The sequence below is a fragment of the Acyrthosiphon pisum genome, chromosome A3 (genome assembly GCF_005508785.2).
Source record: "Acyrthosiphon pisum isolate AL4f chromosome A3, pea_aphid_22Mar2018_4r6ur, whole genome shotgun sequence".
Taxonomy (NCBI): Eukaryota; Metazoa; Arthropoda; class Insecta; order Hemiptera; family Aphididae; genus Acyrthosiphon; species Acyrthosiphon pisum.
Window position 1 is genome coordinate 33,356,072 of NC_042496.1, and position 19,692 is coordinate 33,375,763.

Genomic DNA, 19,692 nt, shown 5'->3' on the forward strand with positions numbered 1-19,692 from the left:
CCACGGGTTTTATGTCTTCTGCATAATTTTAGCACCCCCAGTGTTTGGCCTCTAGTTGCGCCTATGAATGGTATATACAATATACATCATCAAAACATTTAAAATATCTACAGTTGTTATAATAACTATACTTTTTTTTATAGTATTTTAGTTAAACCAAAGTAATTATATTTTTAAATAAATCAAACATTTTAAATGCGTAGAACTGTTAACAGCGTGTGCCGTGTGCGGCTGCATATACACTGCACACTCTACGCACAACTATGCTCCATAGTCTCTACTATAATAGGTGTCGACTGCTACCTCGAACTTTGAAGTAGAAATAAACCTTAATTTATCATAAATACCAATATAATATATGCAATATAAAATGTACAGTCTATAGAAATTTGTTTCTAGCTGGCCTTGTCTAACGATAGCACAAAACAATAAGCATATATATTCAAATACTAAGTCATCTGCAGCGGCCTAATAATATTCTACCTACAACCTATCTATAAAACAATTTAATAACACGTTAATGTAAAATCGTTGAAACGAGATTACTATTATTTTTAAACTTGTGCAAAGAGACTTCGACAGTATAAAAAAGAAAAAACCGCTGCTGCGCATAGCACCATGTTTCCGCGCCCTTATCCTGCCAGCACCGAACCCAGTGGTGCAAATAGGGGGGGATTAGCCCCCCAAAAATCACTCAAAGCCCCCTCAAAAAATAATAGTATACCATTCTTAGAAGTATGTACCCATAAATTTTAATTTAAAAAAAAATGTGTTGGAGCTTGAGCCCCCCCTACACATTTTTTTCATTTGCGCCACCGACCGAACCCTGGCCGGGTACACGCACATGGTCACTGACCCCCGAACAGATGCAGATCAAATAAAAAGTATACATGTTCATTTTTTGTTCCTTTAATTTTTATATTAAAATAGGAATTTAGAACAGCAGTGACTATTTTCACGTCCGACGAGGAACGATATATATTTTCGTCATTATTCAACTGTGATTTGCGCCTTGTAGCAACTGCGGATGTCCGTGATGACAAGTAGGTTGCTGTTCGGGAACCTTTATATATCTAGCCGATATGTCGGTAACGTGACTGGGTATAAGGTGGTGAAGTAGTTCGCGGTTTAGTCGTCGGTACCCAAAACGATAAGCGAACAACCAGAGGGCGTTTATATTAAATTAAAAATTATAAATTTATTAAAGAAGTAATGACATCGATATAATGGTTATTAACATAATATTATTATAAACTTAGTTTATATAGCACGGGCAAAGATACACAGGAATTCATCCTAATGAACATTTTAATCGGCTATTATTTGTGGCCATTTAAAATTCTTTTTCAAAGAACTGTAACAACAAGTGATCAGTATTTGAGGACACTTTTGATGATGTTCTGGATAATAGTGCAAAATTTTCTTGTGGTGAACCTAAAGACAAAATTGTAATGTTTATTCTCAAGTATTATATTTCAACAAAAATGCGACAACAATCTAATATTGAAAATTAGAACCATGTCAAATAATTAATTCAAATAAAAAGAAATCTGCCAGATTAGTTAATACTTAATTGCTTTTAATTTACAATTGTTTTCAATAATACTTTCAAATTGTATCAATACAAAGTGTATAATATTATGTACTTTAAAAAAAAAATGTATTCCATTTGGGTATACACATAGAAATATAGAATATTAATATTAATTAATTAATAAATATTAATGTTCTATGGTATACACGAATACACAGTATACACAATTTTTTCATGTGTTTGACCATTTTTTTCATGACCATTGTTGGTAACACTGGTTAGTATGACAAAATAGATCTTGTCATGACTTTCAGTTACTTCAGTTATTTTAGTTATTAATTATTATTGAATTCGTATTGAAATATTGTCTTTTCTTGTCGTTTCGTTTTGCCTACTAGAAAGGATTTCCTCGGACGTGAAAATAGCCGCTACGATTTAGAAAGCGCTTTAATCACAATAAATAATTCAAAATGAGTTCAATTGGAACTGGTGTAAGTATATTGTTTTGATTTTTTCAACGGTAATGTCCATTTTACATTTTCCATTGTTTAACATCATTTATTAAGTACAATTCATAAAATTAAAGATGATGATAATATTTACTTACATATTTAGATTTCGTAAAATATAATACATGTGAAATATTTTCTTTACAGTATGATTTATCAGCATCTCAGTTTTCGCCTGATGGTCGAGTATTTCAAGTTGAATATGCTTTCAAAGCAGTTGAAAATAGTGGGTAAATACCATAATATAGCTATTTAATTATTATATTGTTTTGAATTGGATCCATGATTTGTATTAGAACTGCTATAGCTTTACGTGGTTCTGATGGTGTCGTTTTTGCTGTGGAGAAGTTGGTCACGTCGAAACTTCATGAAGATTGCACAGGAAAAAGATTGTTTAGTGTGGAAAATCATATTGGAATGGTAGGTTTTGAAATATATATGTATTTTTAGCCTATCATAAAATAATATAACTTTCCATTTAGGCTGTTGGAGGATTGACTGCTGATTCCAGTGCAATATTAGATGTCGCACGAGAGGAAGCGAAAGCATTTCGTCAGAATTTCCGTACGCCCATTTCATTGAAATATTTAAATGAACGAGTATCCATGTACATACATGCTCATACATTGTACAGTGCTATTAGGCCTTTTGGATGTGCTGTTATTATTGGCTCTTATGATCCTAAGGAAGGTCCTCAAATGTATATGATTGATCCAGCTGGAGTATCATTTGTATGTTATTGTTTATCTCTTTATAAATATTGAATTTTTTATAAATCTAATTACAAAAATCAATACTAATGTTGGTTCTAGTTCAATACGGTTACAGTACCTACCCTAAAACTTTTAATATTAACTAAAATCTGTGCTCTATTAATATATTTATAAAAACTAAATATGTAATTTCTCACATTTATAATTGTTTGTAATTTTAGGGATATTTTGGATGTGCTATTGGTAAAGCTAAACAAGCGGCCAAAACTGAAATAGAAAAGTTGAATATGAAGACAATGACATGTAAAGAATTGATTAAAGAAGCTGCTAAGATGTATACAAACATTTGTTATTTTTTATTTGTATGGGTTTGACAATTTATTTATTTATTTTTAGAATTTACATGGTGCATGATGAGTTGAAAGATAAACATTTTGAACTTGAACTTAGCTGGGTTGGTAGCCATACTAATGGAAAACATGAAGAAGTTTCAAAAGAAGTATTTGATGATGCATTGAAATATGCCAAGGCATCTCTGGATGATGATTCTGGTTCAGATGGAGAGTAAACTATAGTTACTGATTTAAGGAAGATTGACTGTTTGTCAAATTAATGGTACATAAGCTTAAAAATATATATTTTTTTTTTATTTAATAAATAACAACATTTTTGAATTTTATTTTAATTATTTTTCTACCTTATAATAGATATAGTAATAAGTAATCTATTTTCACATCATACTATTATGTAATTTTTCTTAACCAGGTACTTATTTTGATTTCTGACATAGTAATGTAAATAGTTTTATAAAAATTATGTTCTATTATGTTAAGCTTAAACTTAAGGATTTATCAACTTCGGAGAACAGTAAAATAAAAATATATGTAATAATGCAGATTATAATATATTATAAATAACAGTCATTTTGATCCAAATTTTATATTCTGATTACTTTAACTGCATATATGTTTGCTACCATTTTTGTTAATGTTCCGTTTTCTTTCAGTTTGTATGATACAATAAAGCCTGTTTAAGTCCTTGTTGAACCTGCAAAACCATTTTTTGAACATTTAAAAGAGATTATTTGGCGAGACGTTTAAATTAAAGTTGGACATTTTTACTTTCTTGAAACTTATTGGTTTCGAAGTGGTTTAATAATAATAATAATAATAATAATAATAATAATAATAATATTCACTGGTCAAAAAAATTACAATTTTCAGTAAGTGATCAATGACTATATAATATATATAAAATTGTTAAATGGCCCATATCACCACTGAGGATAACCTCTTACCGGTGATGATAGAGTACCTGAGTACTATTAAAAGATAAGTATAAGTTTATAAATTTTATAATATTTTTGATATTTTCGTAGAAACTACGTCATATTTGACTATAATTCAAAAACATAAATTTAATATAAAAATGTACAACAAAAAAGGAATAAATAAATAAATTGTCTACATTATATTATACACCAGTACATTACATAGGCTATAAGTCACTAGTATTATTTAACAACTATTAGTTTAATAGAGTATTTAATTACATATTTTATAATATGTAATGTTAATAATTTTCACCAGAATATCATTTAGTAATCTCAGACCCACTTGCAAGAAACATCAACTAAATTTCAATACATTAACAGTAGGGATTTCTAAGCAGTTTTTTAGACGTGTGTTATTACTTAGAGAATCTAGGTTCAAATTCAATTAAATTAAATTTGTATGTATAATATAGGGCATTTCTGTAGAATAATTGTTGAAAAAATAATTGTAATGGGATATGTTTTTTATTTTAATCATGCTTTTTTAAGCTTTGAATATTGTTTTGTTTCCTATAATACTTAAGCCACCCCAAGCGGTTATTCTGTATTGTAGATTAGATAGTGTCATGGCAAAGTATATTAAATGTAGCCTGGTTATTTAGGAATTTTCTTGCGTTAATGAACAGATAGTGCACTATTGTTTTATTTATGTGTGTATCCCATTTTAGGTGTTGATCAAATGTTATACCTAAATATTTAATAAGTTCTGTTTTATTTACAACATTACATGAACAATTATTAGATTTACAATCTATATATATCATAAATTTGAATTGGATTGCGTTCTTTTGTCTAAGGTGAAATTAATGTAATTTTATTTAGTCTAATGTATTCTTAATTATGTTTAAGAAACCATGCATTTATCAAGTGTGCAGGTCTGTTTCTGCTTTTAGATGAACGCCGCCCAATTGACCCCTGGTATAAGAATGGCAGTACCGTCTGCATAAGAAAATAGTTTTTCGTGAATATTTAAATGACCTATAGTGAAGATACACATATAAATATATAATATATAGAATAGGTGATAATACTGTTCCTTAAGGAACCCCCATTCTAATTGTAACTTCATCACTAGGTATATAAGTCAATAAGTGTGTTGTTAATTGTTTTCTATTAGGTATACAAATAAGATTCTAATAATTTTATTCGTTTATTAACTATACGGTCTATACCTATAGATTGAAGTATAACTGTATAAGTAATAACGATTTGTGATAAATGCTGTCGAAAGCTTTACTGAGGTCTAGGAAAATTCCTAATGTTTTGTTATTATTGTATAAGTTACTATAAATATCCACGGAAAGCCGTGCTAAGGCATCTTCTGTTCCTAGATTTTTCCTAAATCCATATTGAGATTTACGTAAGATATTATTTACTTTTTAGTGATTTAAAAGTAATTTTTATAGCCCGCTAAAAAATGTTTGAAAAACTAAGCTTATCGGTCTGTAATTATTGATTAGTTTTTTATCATCATTTTTATAAATAGGAGTTATCATGGCACCTTTAAATGAATCTGGTATGGTACCTTCCCATAGTACTGCATTAAAAAAGATATCCGATATTGATTCTTTAACCTGTGTAACTACGTTGGTCGTCAGGCACGTGGCCAGGATTTTATTTTGGGGGGGTTGAAATAAATTTTAGTACAATTTTTATGCTTAATTGATATAAAAAACATTTTTTTTTTTTTTTTTTTTTACCAACGGTACACAAAAATTTCGGGGAGGGGTCCAGACCCCATGGACCCTCCCTGGATACGTCCCTGTTGGTCGTTGATTGATATTCCATATTTTCCATCTTTACCGGGGGCCGAGTCACCTGACACCCATAGTAAGTAATTGGGTCCGTTATTAGACCTACCTTATCAGTTGATAATAACAATTATTATTGTAAGATAACTCGAAATTCGAATCCTCGTTTTAAAAAGTTTCAACTTTTACAAGTGTGAATGGAGCGTATTAATAAAATCTAATGATGCTTACAAACTTTAAAGAAACGAGTCACTTATACGCGATCCGTGTACGGTTTATAATTATGGTCCAAAAAATAAATTAAAATTTTTTATCTAGGTTTTTATTTTTATTTAAGGTTATACCGCGAATTTGTTCGTTTTTCCCCTTTGTTATTGTTGTTATTCATCACTATCGAAAATATCGACTATTCGAGTATTTAAGTATCGTCGCAATAATTATTGTCGTCAGTGTCGGTTTGTCACTTGTCGATCGCTCGTTCATTAATCATTATCGGTTTATATAGTGTTTTTATTTATTCATTATTGTGTGTAACTGTTAAATTGTATTATTGTAACCAAAACGACATACTATACCGATTTTAAATTACCAACACCTTCGTCTGGATGGTCGTCTATGTTTTCATGATCAGATGCGAATGAACGATGCTGTTGTTGAATATCATCCATCGAAATAAAGACGAGTGTTTCCTATTAATATTGGCGCTTTTGCTTTATTATGTGATGATATTCTTAGAAGAAACTGAGAAACTTCGTTGAGAAGGTAGCTGTCCAGTTTGAATTGTGTTGTGTATAAAAATATAAAATATGTACAATTAAAAAATCAGAAGAAAATATTTAAAAAAAGTTTTTATATTTTATATAGGTATTTATTTATATATTGCCCATAGGTACTTATATTATAATGCTATTATGTTTTCAATTTATTATTTAAACTAATATCTACTTAGATAGAACTATATAGAAAACAAATTATAATATTCTTGAACAATAATGGTTAATACCTAAATTTATCATTTTGAATATCTTAATTACGTTAAACTAAATATAATAATATTTGAAATTAATTATTTTAAAACTTCCAGCATTTAACAAAACAAACTTGGGACAGTTTAAAATTAATACTTAAAAATATTGTTTCAAAATAATTTTAATTGAAAATATATTTCACAAAATCAGAAGTACCAGAAAATCTAAAATAAAAACTTTGAGGAGCCTGAGCACATTACTAGGACTCTTCCTTAATTGAGCATATTATGTTCAGACACTGTAATTAAAATGATAACTTTCTACTTTCTTTTTTTTTTTTATGTGATTTCAGTAAAAAAAAATAAGCTTTATTGGTATTAGACTAAGCAAGAACTCATAAATTATGACTGTAGTAAAAAAAAAAAATGATCACTTGTAAACAAACTAATTAAGTTTAGTTTTATCAAAATATTAACAGCCAAGTGACTAGCCCTTTTGTCCTTCAGTCAAAACAGCATTCGATATTATGTACATAATGTGGTCATTTGTAAAAGAATAGAAATGTTCCGGTACTTTTAGGTTATCATACTTCTATCTGTTTAGTACCTATTTATTTCAAAATTCAAGTCAATCACGACTATAATTTTGCAGATCCGATTAGTGGAGCACACACTCAAAATATTGAACGTTTATGGCGATCGACTATAGAACAGAATAAAAAACACTCGGGAACTCATCGGTCTATGTTTCCTACATAGGTGAATTTTTGTGTAATCAAAAAAACGTAAGTATTAACCATTTACTCAAATAATAAATTTAATTGATAAAATGGATTTGTACCTGTAATTTTTTATATTTTATATTCATCTAGATCTATTTTTTGTTTCAAAAATAGTAGTTAATTTATTATTAATTATAATTAACAAATACCCATGTGCACCTTATGTTTTGTAAAGAAGTAATAACAAATCAAAACTTTTGATAGTTCTTAGTACAAAAACAACATCAATATTTTGGCCGACAGCCAATTAATTGCAAAAGTACAATCACTGAAAAGTTTTGATTTTTCTATAATAGAATAAACTGGATGAATCAATTTTTTTTATATTTTAACAGAATATATTTTTGCACGATGACTAAATGTATTTTAATTTAATAGTCAATTTTTTGAACAAATAATTTAATGTTTTTATTAATTTATTTATATTAATAAATACTTATTGTTTTGATTTCAAAGGATTTCTACATTAATTATTCAAAGATGTTTGTTGAAGATTTAGTCAAAGGATTTTATGACATAATTTCAAAAAACGTAAGTATAAATATATATATTGTTAAAAATCATAAATTAATATCTGTCTATCTATATTCTAAATTCAACTTAAATTGTTTCTTACATAATTTAATAACTTAGTATGTATATATATATATATGTCGTAGACCGTGTGGAAAATCAATCTTTTTGCGAAAAGACTAGGCTCTTGCCCTGCTGTTTTTCAGGCTTATTGCATATGGACTAACAGCATTTAGGCCTTTTAAGAATTACAATCATTATAATATGATAACAACCATTTTACTTATTTTACATAGGTATTAAGTTAAGTTTATTTTAAAGTTGTATGTAACATTTAAACTGAATTGTTATATAGTATATGGGTACTAAAAAAAAAGAAAATATCTAAAATATTATATTAAATTTAAATATTAAAAAAATATTACATTACAATATAAAATATTTACTTATTGTTACATGTAGTTTTTTGTGGCATCTTAAACTACACAGTAAATTATTTTTCCGACAAGTGCATCCATTTGTTTTGCATGATGTTTTGCAAAAACATTTTTGATAACCCTGCTCTCCAAATTGAACGGCGTTATGCAGAAAGCAACCAACCCTCAAAAACATATATAATGAGCTTTGTATACTAGATTGGAAATTTTATATTGTGCATTTTACTAATTGCAACTAACCCACAAGTCGATAGGAGGGTTATCTATCAATGTTCAAAGATGGGACTGCATTTGTTATCTTACCAATAATAGTTTTCTAAAACTTGAATTATCTCTAAATAGAACATGTGGGAGATGGTTGCTTTCTGCATAATGCCATACAATTGTGAATGTCTGCTGTTTCTCTTAATGTTATTATTGTATTTAGTACTTTGTCAAAAAATTCTGCATCCGTTGCTTGTAGAAAATTTCTGCTTAACCACATGTTTATAATGCCAAACCATGTACCAATTTGGTAAACAGTTGAAAGTTATAGTTTAGTCAATATTCTAAGTTCAATAAACTAAAACGAAAAAACCACATTTAACAATAAGTAAATATTTTACATATTTAATATTGTAATGTAATTTTTTTTTTATATTTAAATTTAATTTAAAATGGTTTTTATCATATCGTAATGATTGTAATTCTTCAAAGGTCTAAATACTGTTAGTCCGTATGCAATATGCCTGAAAAACAGCAGGCTGTATGGAAAAATCATAAGTAGTTCGCAAACGGGCTACCACATTGCCAAGAGCCTAGTCTTTTCGCAAAAAGACTACTTTTCCATAATATGGCCGCGACATATATATATACTTTCCAAACATCAAGTCTAAAACATTTTATTATACAAAATGTCGACAGCATTTTTGAAGGTTTACGTTTTGCAATAAAAATGTCTAATGAATGTAATCTAATCTATTTCTTTTGCACAACCTTATTAAATTAATTCATCTTTTCAAGTAATAAATATATGTTTTCTATTTGTATTTGTACGTGTTTATAATTTTTTTTTTTTTTTAATTATTTTATCATAGCAGACAGCAGTACTGAACTTACCTTAATAGTTTAATTATATTAATATTTAAATCACATACATTTTTTTTTTTCTAATTTATAGAAAATTTTGATTTTGGTGAACTATGATGTGGATGCAATTTGTGCTGTGAAAATACTTCAGTGCATATTACGTTTTGACAATATAGTTTATGTGCTTGTACCGGTAAAAACTGTTTCAGAGTTAAAAAAAGCTTTTGAAGAGCAAAAAGTCGATGTAAGCACTTCAATATTATTATTTTTGTTCAAGATTTTCAATGTTTAAATATAAAATATTTTTAGGTAAAGTATGTTGTGTTAATCAATTGTGGCGGTACATTAGATATAATAGAAATATTAGAACCAGAGGAAAATATTACTTTTTTTGTTGTTGACAGTCATAGACCTACAGATATATGTAACATTTATAGTAGTTCTCAGGTATTTGATTTCTTGTGAATCTTCATGCTACAAATATTTGAAACTATATTTAAAACTATGTATTGTATTCCAGGTTAGAGTACTGACCCCTCCTGATGATGAAGAAAAAATTCCTGATTTTGAAGACATTTTTAATGAGAATGAAGTAATTATTTTTTTATCTGTTTGTAAGAGTAATACTACAATTTTTTTTATATGTTTAGTCATCAGACGAAGATGTCGATTCCGATGAACTGGATGAAGAAGAATCTGATATTGTTAATGTCAATAGCGTTGAAGAACAACAAAACAAACGAAGAAAACTTGATCAAACTACACTAGTTAAAAGAAGGGAAAGAAGAAGATGGGAAGAAAATAGAAAAAAATTGTTATTTGATTATACTCAATTTTCATACTATGGGCGTTCGGTGTGTATATTCCAATGTTCTAAAATGTTTTCTCGTTATAATAATGTGCATTTTTAATTTATAGGCTGCAATGTTAATGTTTGATCTTGCTTGGAAATTACACAGAGAATCTGTTGATTTATTGTGGTAAATAATTTATTTAAAGATTTTTCCATCTTTAATATTCAATGATTTATTAATTTCCCATTTTTATCAGGTGGGGAATTGTTGGTGTGACTGAACAGTACATCTTGGGCAAGACAGAACGTATGCGTTACCTCAGAGAAGTAGAATTGATAGCCGGTCACATTGGTCGTATTTGTGATTCTACAGCTATTAATGATGATGAAGATAATATGTCACAATCTTCAATGCCTAAACCCTCAAACACTTCTACACATGTTCGAATTGAATCCGAAAAAGAGTAAACTATTTTGAGTTAAGTAAATATTATTAAAATAAAATTAAATAATTAATTACCAAATTTCAGTCTACTATTGGCTCTATACAGACATTGGACAATTGAATGCAGTCTTCGATATTCAATGTTTACAGCAGTATCTTTGAAACTTTGGACGATTAAAGGGGAAAAAAGACTAAAACAAATATTAGCAGAAATGGGGTAAAGTCTAATCATTATAGCTTGTGTATTGAATTGTCAGCATTTTTACATTATAATATATTCTGTTCACATCTGCTGTGAGTACCATTGGAGAATTTAGGCATTTTTATGGATCGGGGTTCACACAAAGCTGTTGGTTACATTTCTAATCAATTTTATAATCCTATAAATAACTCCGATAAATAAACCACTAGCAAATACTTGGTACAAAATATAAATAGTATAACTGTATAAGCACTACAGTGTATCACTAACGCTCACTTTTAGTAACCGCCTCGATTGTGCACTAACAGCGCGACATCCTTAACTTCCAACATTACCCAACTACTATAGATGTGAGACGAATGATCAAGCCAGCTGAACATACCGTCTGGTGGCAACTAAAATAGACTTCTCTGATCCACGACATTCAAACAAAAACACCTCATATCCATCTGACCATCAATATAAATTTTTTTTTATTGTTAAGATACCACAACGGTCTCTGGATAAATTTTGTTTGGTCTATTTTATTTTGATCACTACTGTCATCAACACAGTTTAAACCACTTTTTACTGTGATAAACCTATTATACATTTATGTGGCATCTCTAAGTTCGGCTACAATAACCCAATGTGTTCTCGTCTCACAAACAACTTCTCTAACAAAACATCATACATCACCATAGAAGTAGGATTTCAGATCACCTCCATCCCAGTCCGCTTCATTGTTTAATTTTTGAGTACATTTTGGGTTAACAACATTATCTTATTATAATTTATATTTAAGGTTACCTCTAGCTGAAAGTCGTCAAATGTACCATTCAATGGATTTAAGTTTACGTAAACAATTTTATGGTATGATGGAAAAAATTTCCAATACCCATAATTTATTACAAATGACTTATCCTTCGTTTATGCTACATCAAGGATTTAAAACGAGGTATCAATGTGCTGACTATGTTTATTCAATGGTTGCTACATTAGAAACCAATGTAAGTTGATCAAGTTTTTATAATTTACATTTCGATTTCTATATTGCATCTTTCTGTTTTCTCATTCTTGTAGTCTCGTGAAAGTTCCCCTACACAGTGTTTTTATAACACAATGGATTCGTTGTCCAGGTAAGAGACAGAAATTAATAAATTAACAATGTATTTCTAAATAAAAAAATAACTATAAATTGAATTGTGTTAGATCAAAAAAAGATTTTTTAGACCAAGGAATAGAAAAAGCCAAGTGGATATTGTCCAACATGTTTAGGCATGTCCAGGCAGCATTGGACATGAGACAAGTCATATTAGCTGGCCCATTTTACTATTTAATTGTACAAGAGGTATTACACTTCTAAATTATGATAGTTGACTTCACAATTATTTTATTGTTATAAAAAGTATATTTATATTTTATATTACTAAACTTGTGTTGCATAGGGTACATTGCATTCTCAGCACTATTCCAATCCACACTGCTTAATTATGTTAGCATCATTTGCGTTAAGAGCACAAGTAGCGTCCTCAAGAAAAATCAAAGCTACTCGTTTGCCATTAATTGCTTCAGCAACTCTTGATTCAGATCAAGATACATGTCTAGTAGTTGGTATCCCTCCTATCACCGAGTCAATGCCTAGAAGGTCAGTTAAATTATATTTTTATTTTTAGTAATTATGCCATTTAAGATAGTTTGTAAAAATATTTTCTGACAAGTATACAGTCACATTGCAATAACTCAATTTTTTTCCCCTTGAAATGATCATAATTTATAAGTTATATTATTTGAGGTATATAACTAAAAATGCATGTCAAATTCATTTTTATCTCCCTTGAGATTTGAGTTATCGAGATTGTACTGATGAACTAGAAACAAGATGGACAATTTAAACTTAATATTGATGAAGCTTATTCAAACATTGTACCAAATGTTATTATTTATTACTTAATATCTTTAACAAATTACATGGAATACAAAGATCTGTAGATAATTTGAACCGCCTCAATAAAAGTTTGTAGTTTGTACCAATAATAAATTTGATAACAAGTACAATAAAGTTTGATTAAAATCATTAATACTGAGATTTCTTTATAACTATTTGGTTAGTATCTATGGATGACTGTATCCTAGCATGACAAAATAAATAGGTATGTCAGCAACTCGTGATACGCATATCTGTGACGTATGCATGTCTCCAACAGGCTGAGCGGTGTAGCGGTGGTGGAGTCTTCGTCGGCGGCGGAAATTGCGGCAGTGACGGCGGTGGACCAATGAGAACCGGAGAAATGCTTATGTCACAGTACATGGTTGGGCCGAGGGTGGGTGCGCAATTTGTGTCTAAACCGGTAATATTGCTGACATACCTATTTATTTTGTCATGTATCCTAGGGTAGTTGTGTGGGTAGAGATCGTAAATAGTCTGTATATTATGCACCACAATTAATCATTTCATGTGTATTTGAAGATAATATAAAAGAAAACCCTTTGTTTCATAATTTAAATTTATTAATTTCTAATATCATTACAGCATGTAAACAGTTTTTAATCTAAAGTGTAATATAATTTAAATGTTTTAGTTTTTTTGGAAAAGCATTCGAACAAGTTTCCAACAAAACGAATATTGAAGTTTCATTGGATTACTTCGATTCGTCTATTGCAAAAATGCAAACTAAAGATCGACCAAAGTTTTTTGATGCCCTGACAGCGTTACTTAGTTGACATTTGACAAGTAATGTGTATTTTATTAAGTATTAATTGTTTAAATTTGACATAATGTAAATTAGTAAAATATGTTTTTTAATTATAAGCACAATAACATTTTTTTTTTTTTTATATATGAAAGTTGTTTATTTCATTAAATAAAATATTAAAATAAGTATCTTAATTGTTTTTATTGAATTGTTACCTGCAAACTCTTAGTTTTTTTTTTTTTAGAATGGTATTTTGTATTTATACAATTTAACATTATACGCTGCATCAGATATTTGAACCTAAAAAAAAAAAAGAAATCGTAAATATTTCTTAAGTAAAAATATGTAAAGCAATTATTCTTATAAATTAATAATTTTATATGTTTAGAGCATATAATATTACTATTTTCATAAAAAAAATTATTATTTGCAAACAAATGTATACATATTTTTATTCATTGTAAAAAAAACATATTATCATCAACAAAATATTCATTAATTTTAACCCAATACTAATTTAGTATAAATAACGGTATATCATGCTTGTGTTATATATTTATGTTCATATTATAAAAAATCTGAAAATTATGTTTTATACAATTAATACTTTTTCATCGAAATTTACAAAGAATAAAAATAAAAATAAAGTTAATTCGAAATAAATACTACCTACTGGTATCTTGATAAATAGCAATATTATTTCTCAAATGTATAAACCTTTTATATATATATTAATAACTACCTTAGGCAATTTTTCACCAATACATATAATGGTATTTGATTTATTAATAAAATAAACAAAGAATTATTTAAATTAAAGTATACCGGTTTATATTGTGAGATCTGCCATAAAACAAAATAATTTAATATTAAAAATTGCAATGTAACAACAGAGTAAAACTTCACCTAAATAAGATTTTTTTTATATATATTAACACATTTCATTGTATTTATTTACTTCAGATATTTTATTTTTTATAAATACCTCGTTTTATATAAATACCTGACAAAAAGTCACATGTAATTTTTGAAGATCTGCAGACTTTCGAATGATGATAAGCACTTTTTTGAAATAAAGCGCCCGATATGACCATTTTCTTCTGCTATGTGATAATTTACACCATAGTTGTAACAGGATTTTGTTATCATTCAAATATTTTTTTATGGATGTTTTTTCTTTTGTTTTTATTTTAAAATTAACATAATTATAGGCTTAACCCCGTTCTTGTTTTAAATGTACACACCTCATCAATAGCATTGCGTTTTTAAAAATCAATTCTAAATATGCTTTAACACGATAAAATAGTAAATATTTACCTGAATTAATGAATGAAACGTGTCTTGAATAAAATTCTAGTGGTCTCTACGACTGTTGCCATTGTGCCCTATATTTTAAAAATATAAAGGTATAAATTTATTTGATTTCGTAACTATATAAAAAAAAATTACCTCTATGCCTATGACTATTAGAAGAACGACGATCACTGCGACTTCTACTTCTCCGTCTTTCTCTTTCATGTCGTTCAGATTTTCTGTGAAATTATTTTTTTTTATTGATATACTAGATGATTAAATAAAATAAACATTTTTTTTTTCTTTTGAATATATCCTATATTACCTATCAGTTCTATGATGGGATCGGTCTCTAGAGCTTTTAGATCTCTTGTCATCATTAGCATTACGACTATGTCTGTCTATGTCTTTAGAATTACTCCTGTATCAAATAAAAATCAAAGTATAAATGAGATTCTAACTAACCTTTTAGATGTGAAATAAAATACCTAGTACGGTCCATGCGTTTTTTTCTTTCTTCTTCGCGTAGTTTTTCTCTTTCTTCTACATATTTTTTCCTTTGCTCCTGTATTTCATTTACTGCATTTTTTAATCGAGCATAACCCATGTGTTGTTTTCCCATCAAATGATCATCAATACGCGACTGAGCATCGCCAACAATTAAAAAAGCTCCACAAACTTCACATACTTCCATTTGTTTTTCTTGAGCAGCAGCTAGTTCATATGTCTAAAATAAAAATGTAATTAAATAATATGAAATATTGAGCATATGGTTTTATTCTTTCTAAAATAATTACTTGTGACCAATGAATGCTTTCATTTTGCTTTCTCAATGTATCACGTTCTTCTTTTAATTGATCGCAAAGCTTCATAAGTCCCTGAGCTTCTTCAACATGACCACGTGTACCCATTTGTTCAGCTTCTTGCACTAACCCATTTATTTTTTCTGACAATAATTTAATTTGCTCCTGGTTTTTTTGACTTTGGCTATTAGAATGGGACACCGGCTACAAAATATTAAATGAAAATGTTATTTTATTATTTTATTATTAACTTATGTTAATCAAATTATATTTCCCAAAGCTATTATTATATCAAATTTATTAATAAGAAGTCTAAACTTAAAATCATGTGATAATTCTTAAAAGTTATAACCAATATAAGATAAATAGTAAAAATCCTACAGTAACCAAACTAAAATTGTCTAAAACTTTTTATAATAATTAAGATCCTATGATTTGATTATTAGCCATAGCCAGTGGCGGATCGTGGTTTGGAAGACAGGTCGATCGCACCCCCTACTAAAATTAATTGTATATTATTCTTAATTCTTCACTTTTAAAAAATATTTTTTATTAAAAATGCAAATTTTTAAATAGTAAAATAGTTATAAATTATAATACATTTGTCATGTATGAACATTAAATTTGTTTCTCAGATACCAGGAGCATATGAGTAGCACGTACACACGAACAGTGTTTGGACGACCGGCAGCGTCATCCGAGCAATATTTTAAATACGCATGTAAAAGCGAGGCGCTGCAATCATGTGCGTGCGGGCACATTTAAGCTGCGTTCTTATATACGGGTATTGGACGACTGGCAGCGTTGTACAAGCAATATTCTGAATACATATTTAATAACTTATAAGCGTGGCGCAACAATCGTGAGAGTGTGAGTACGTTTATTGTTCAATCTGCGATGTTATATATGGGTTTGGACGACCTGAAGTGTCGTCCATACAGTAAAATATTAATATATTACAATATTGGGTAATTTATTTTTAAAATTAACTGCATTGTCGATTGCTAATCGCTATTATTATTATTTTAATTTCCATTTTCTACTGTGACTAGTGTATTTTCGTCATACACATCTTGTAATCATACATAAACATGCTATAATAATATACTACGATCATTTTATGAATAAATTAATAATATGTGTATTGTGTTTCATTTTATTATATTTAATTTGACGATTTGTTATACCTATGACTACCGCTATTATTTTTAAAGTCGCACTCTCACCACCAGCACCCCACAAGCCGCCACTGGCCATAGCCAATCATTTTTTTAAATTCTCATCTATGATGTATAAGATATACATAGCAATTAAGATAATTAATGAATTGATATAGATTTTAGAATATTATGTGAATTTTTAAAACAAATTGTATAATTACATATTATTAATAAAATATTTGTCATTATTCATTAGTCATTGTCATCATAATTTGTTCATACTAACTTATGCATTAAAATATTTAGAATCAATGCATTTAAATCTTTAAATAATTGACATATTTCTATTAGTTCGAAGAATTTAAAAGAAGTTAAAAATTACCTAATACAGAAAAAATTATAAATACAGTTATTCAAGTATAACAATAGTATACATTAAAAACACACTACCATATTACAATACAAATTTAAGACTTATCACCCACATATTTACACAATTGAAGCTAAAATCTAAACTTAGTTAATACTTTAATAATTAAAATATAAAGGGGGGGGAATTATTTAATGATGTACCTCAAAAACCTTTGACGTGTTTAAGATTCGAGGCTGTAAGCGCCGCATCCATGATCAACAATACAGCATCCGATCACAATCTGCCTTTTTTTAATTACCTATAGAATACGCTAACAACTTTATAGGCCAAATGAAATTATTAATTTCATTTTTGTACTGTTTATTATTATAAACAATGACTGTAAATAGGTTATTTTTAATATTGTTTAAGAACTTACATAAAAAAATGTTATGTTACCTAATTAATCATAAAATAGATTTGGAATACTAACCGTTTCAGTTTTATTCATAAGCTCCAACCTTTGTTTCCCTTTTTCGATGCGGCGCTCAACATCATTTAATAAACTAGTAGCAAATGCCACAAATTCATCTTCGTATTGTATTTTGGAACGGCTACTAGCTTCATTATATTGTGTTTTAGCTTCTTCGCAATGAACCTTTGGGCAAGCTCCAAGATCAGCACGGGTGTTGACAAATAGATCGTGAGGACAAAATTTAACCATAAAGTATTTACAAAACTGAAAACAAAAAATATATTTAGATACATTGTTATATTTTAAGAAGAACGATAATTTGATTACTATTGTGAAATAATATATCTAAAAACTAATATGTAACAACATTTCTGAAAAGAGAATTTTCTTAAATTAGTCCTCAACTGAATTCAAATGTATAATTCAGGTATCAAAAACAATAAACTAAAACATTATTTATAAAAAAAAAATGTTATGTAGGTAGGTAGTTGACAAAAAAATGAGTATCTAGTAAAATTCAAGCAAAAACCCGCTCGGAATTCTTAAGTTCTATAAATTACCAATTAATAATTTGACTTAAGTATTAATATATATAAATGGCCAGTAATATGGTTTAAAATAATAAAAAGTAAATGCTTATGCAATATGTATATCATTAATAATAATTGTATTATAATTTATATTTATTATTTAATTATTTATAAATTAATATAACTTGGACTTGATTAAAAGTAACTCATTATTTATTAAGTTTATATCAATAAAAATCAGTTAAATTAAAAATTAAGTTAATGAGTATTAAATTTTAAAATTAACTGAACATTAACGTTTTAACTCGTTTATGCCCAGCCGCCCAGGCTTGCAAAAATGTCCAGTTTCTTAAAATAACAAATGTTGATGTCCAATTATCGTCTTCAAAATTTATAAAATATTACTGCAACTTACAATATTATTTTATTATTAGAACATCAAAAAACTATTTTAGTTTTATTAAATAAATGCCTAATTTGTTTAAATGTTCAACAAAATAAAAAAATTGTGTTGACATAGCAACGAGTCGTGGTTAACCAAAATAATTTACCTCAGGATCTTCCCAATGTACAGGTTTCTTTTGAGCGTTCGGACCGTCGTTCCGGTTTCTCCCCATAAGTTCATCGAGTAACGCAGCAGCTGCCGATACTGCCATTATGTAACCGTTTAATCGTTAAAAACCAAACGTTATTATATTGCAGAGCAATAATCAAATCGATGAAATATGTGAATAGTTCAAAGCAAATATTATTAACGTGCTTATTTGAGACAATGAAAATGGAACGTTCGATTTCTGATTTCGTAAAAAAATAAATAATTTAAGAATTTAGAATGACGAGAAGGTACGGTCAACGGGTTGCGGTGTTCACAACTCACAAGCGCAATGGCCAATACCTTTTTATCTATAAAAACTTGCTGGTTGAATTAATGTCGATTGTCGAATAATGGAAAAAAGGGTTTCATACAGGAAATGGTGATAACGATTTGGTTAGTTCTTTTAGGACGGTAGAGCGTCGTCCACTCATACCACCATAGACCAAAGTATACCTATATTGTTCTTATCTTTATTGTTGAAATCCACAACGATACTTATTATATTATCTACATCGTGAATAGTGTTCTGTGCTAAAGATTATCTTTAAAGTAATAGTTTATGACCTAAATTGTAGACACGGGACCTAAAACAGTATTTGGGTTTTTTTTATTGAACTAGACAATACTGTAACTAAAATAAAATTATTATTATGTCTCGTATATTGTAAGCATTTTCAATGACAAATAATTATCAAATATTGTATATAGGATACATACTACTCTATTATATATAGAAATTTGTGTGGAAAAATGACAAAATAG

General features: G+C 28.3%; 3 protein-coding genes across 6 annotated transcripts; 2 read left to right on the forward strand and 1 right to left on the reverse strand.

Annotated features, from left to right (window-relative positions):
* The first annotated feature begins 1,870 nt into the window (after positions 1-1,870).
* Positions 1,871-3,431, forward strand: LOC100169023 (proteasome subunit alpha type-3). The gene is made up of 6 exons (XM_001950127.5): positions 1,871-2,025; positions 2,191-2,273; positions 2,340-2,463; positions 2,526-2,774; positions 2,978-3,090; positions 3,153-3,431. Exons 1-6 carry the CDS (start codon positions 2,005-2,007, stop codon positions 3,322-3,324), a joined length of 762 nt encoding a protein of 253 aa, XP_001950162.1. The 5' UTR covers positions 1,871-2,004; the 3' UTR covers positions 3,325-3,431.
* Positions 3,432-5,987: 2,556 nt separating this feature from the next.
* Positions 5,988-16,693, forward strand: LOC100168292 (cell division control protein 45 homolog). Of its 4 annotated transcripts, none has more exons than XR_003839864.1 (16): positions 5,988-6,602; positions 7,460-7,592; positions 8,046-8,120; positions 9,699-9,851; positions 9,917-10,054; positions 10,128-10,199; positions 10,258-10,461; positions 10,526-10,587; positions 10,658-10,864; positions 10,931-11,062; positions 11,832-12,036; positions 12,110-12,165; positions 12,239-12,377; positions 12,475-12,674; positions 13,234-13,377; positions 13,609-13,910. XR_003839864.1 is itself a non-coding variant. In XM_029491708.1 (16 exons), the coding sequence occupies exons 3-15, from the start codon at positions 8,070-8,072 to the stop codon at positions 13,748-13,750; spliced, it is 1,761 nt and encodes a 586-aa protein (XP_029347568.1). In that variant the 5' UTR covers positions 5,992-6,602; positions 7,460-7,592; positions 8,046-8,069; the 3' UTR covers positions 13,751-13,760; positions 16,454-16,693. The 4 variants fall into 4 exon arrangements, 3 of the variants coding, with proteins under 3 accessions (XP_029347568.1, XP_016660998.1, XP_001952289.1); XM_029491708.1 differs by lacking the exon at positions 13,234-13,377 and adding an exon at positions 16,454-16,693 and having other exon boundaries at positions 5,992-6,602; positions 13,609-13,760; XM_016805509.2 differs by lacking the exon at positions 13,234-13,377 and adding an exon at positions 7,161-7,387 and having other exon boundaries at positions 5,992-6,602.
* Positions 13,516-19,272, reverse strand: Crop (cisplatin resistance-associated overexpressed protein). Its single transcript, NM_001135725.1, has 8 exons — positions 18,887-19,272; positions 17,824-18,069; positions 15,813-16,022; positions 15,504-15,742; positions 15,341-15,436; positions 15,172-15,254; positions 15,040-15,107; positions 13,516-14,022 (listed from the first exon to the last, which is right to left on the reverse strand). Exons 1-7 carry the CDS (start codon positions 18,989-18,991, stop codon positions 15,076-15,078), a joined length of 1,011 nt encoding a protein of 336 aa, NP_001129197.1. The 5' UTR covers positions 18,992-19,272; the 3' UTR covers positions 13,516-14,022; positions 15,040-15,075.
* Positions 19,273-19,692: the final 420 nt, after the last annotated feature.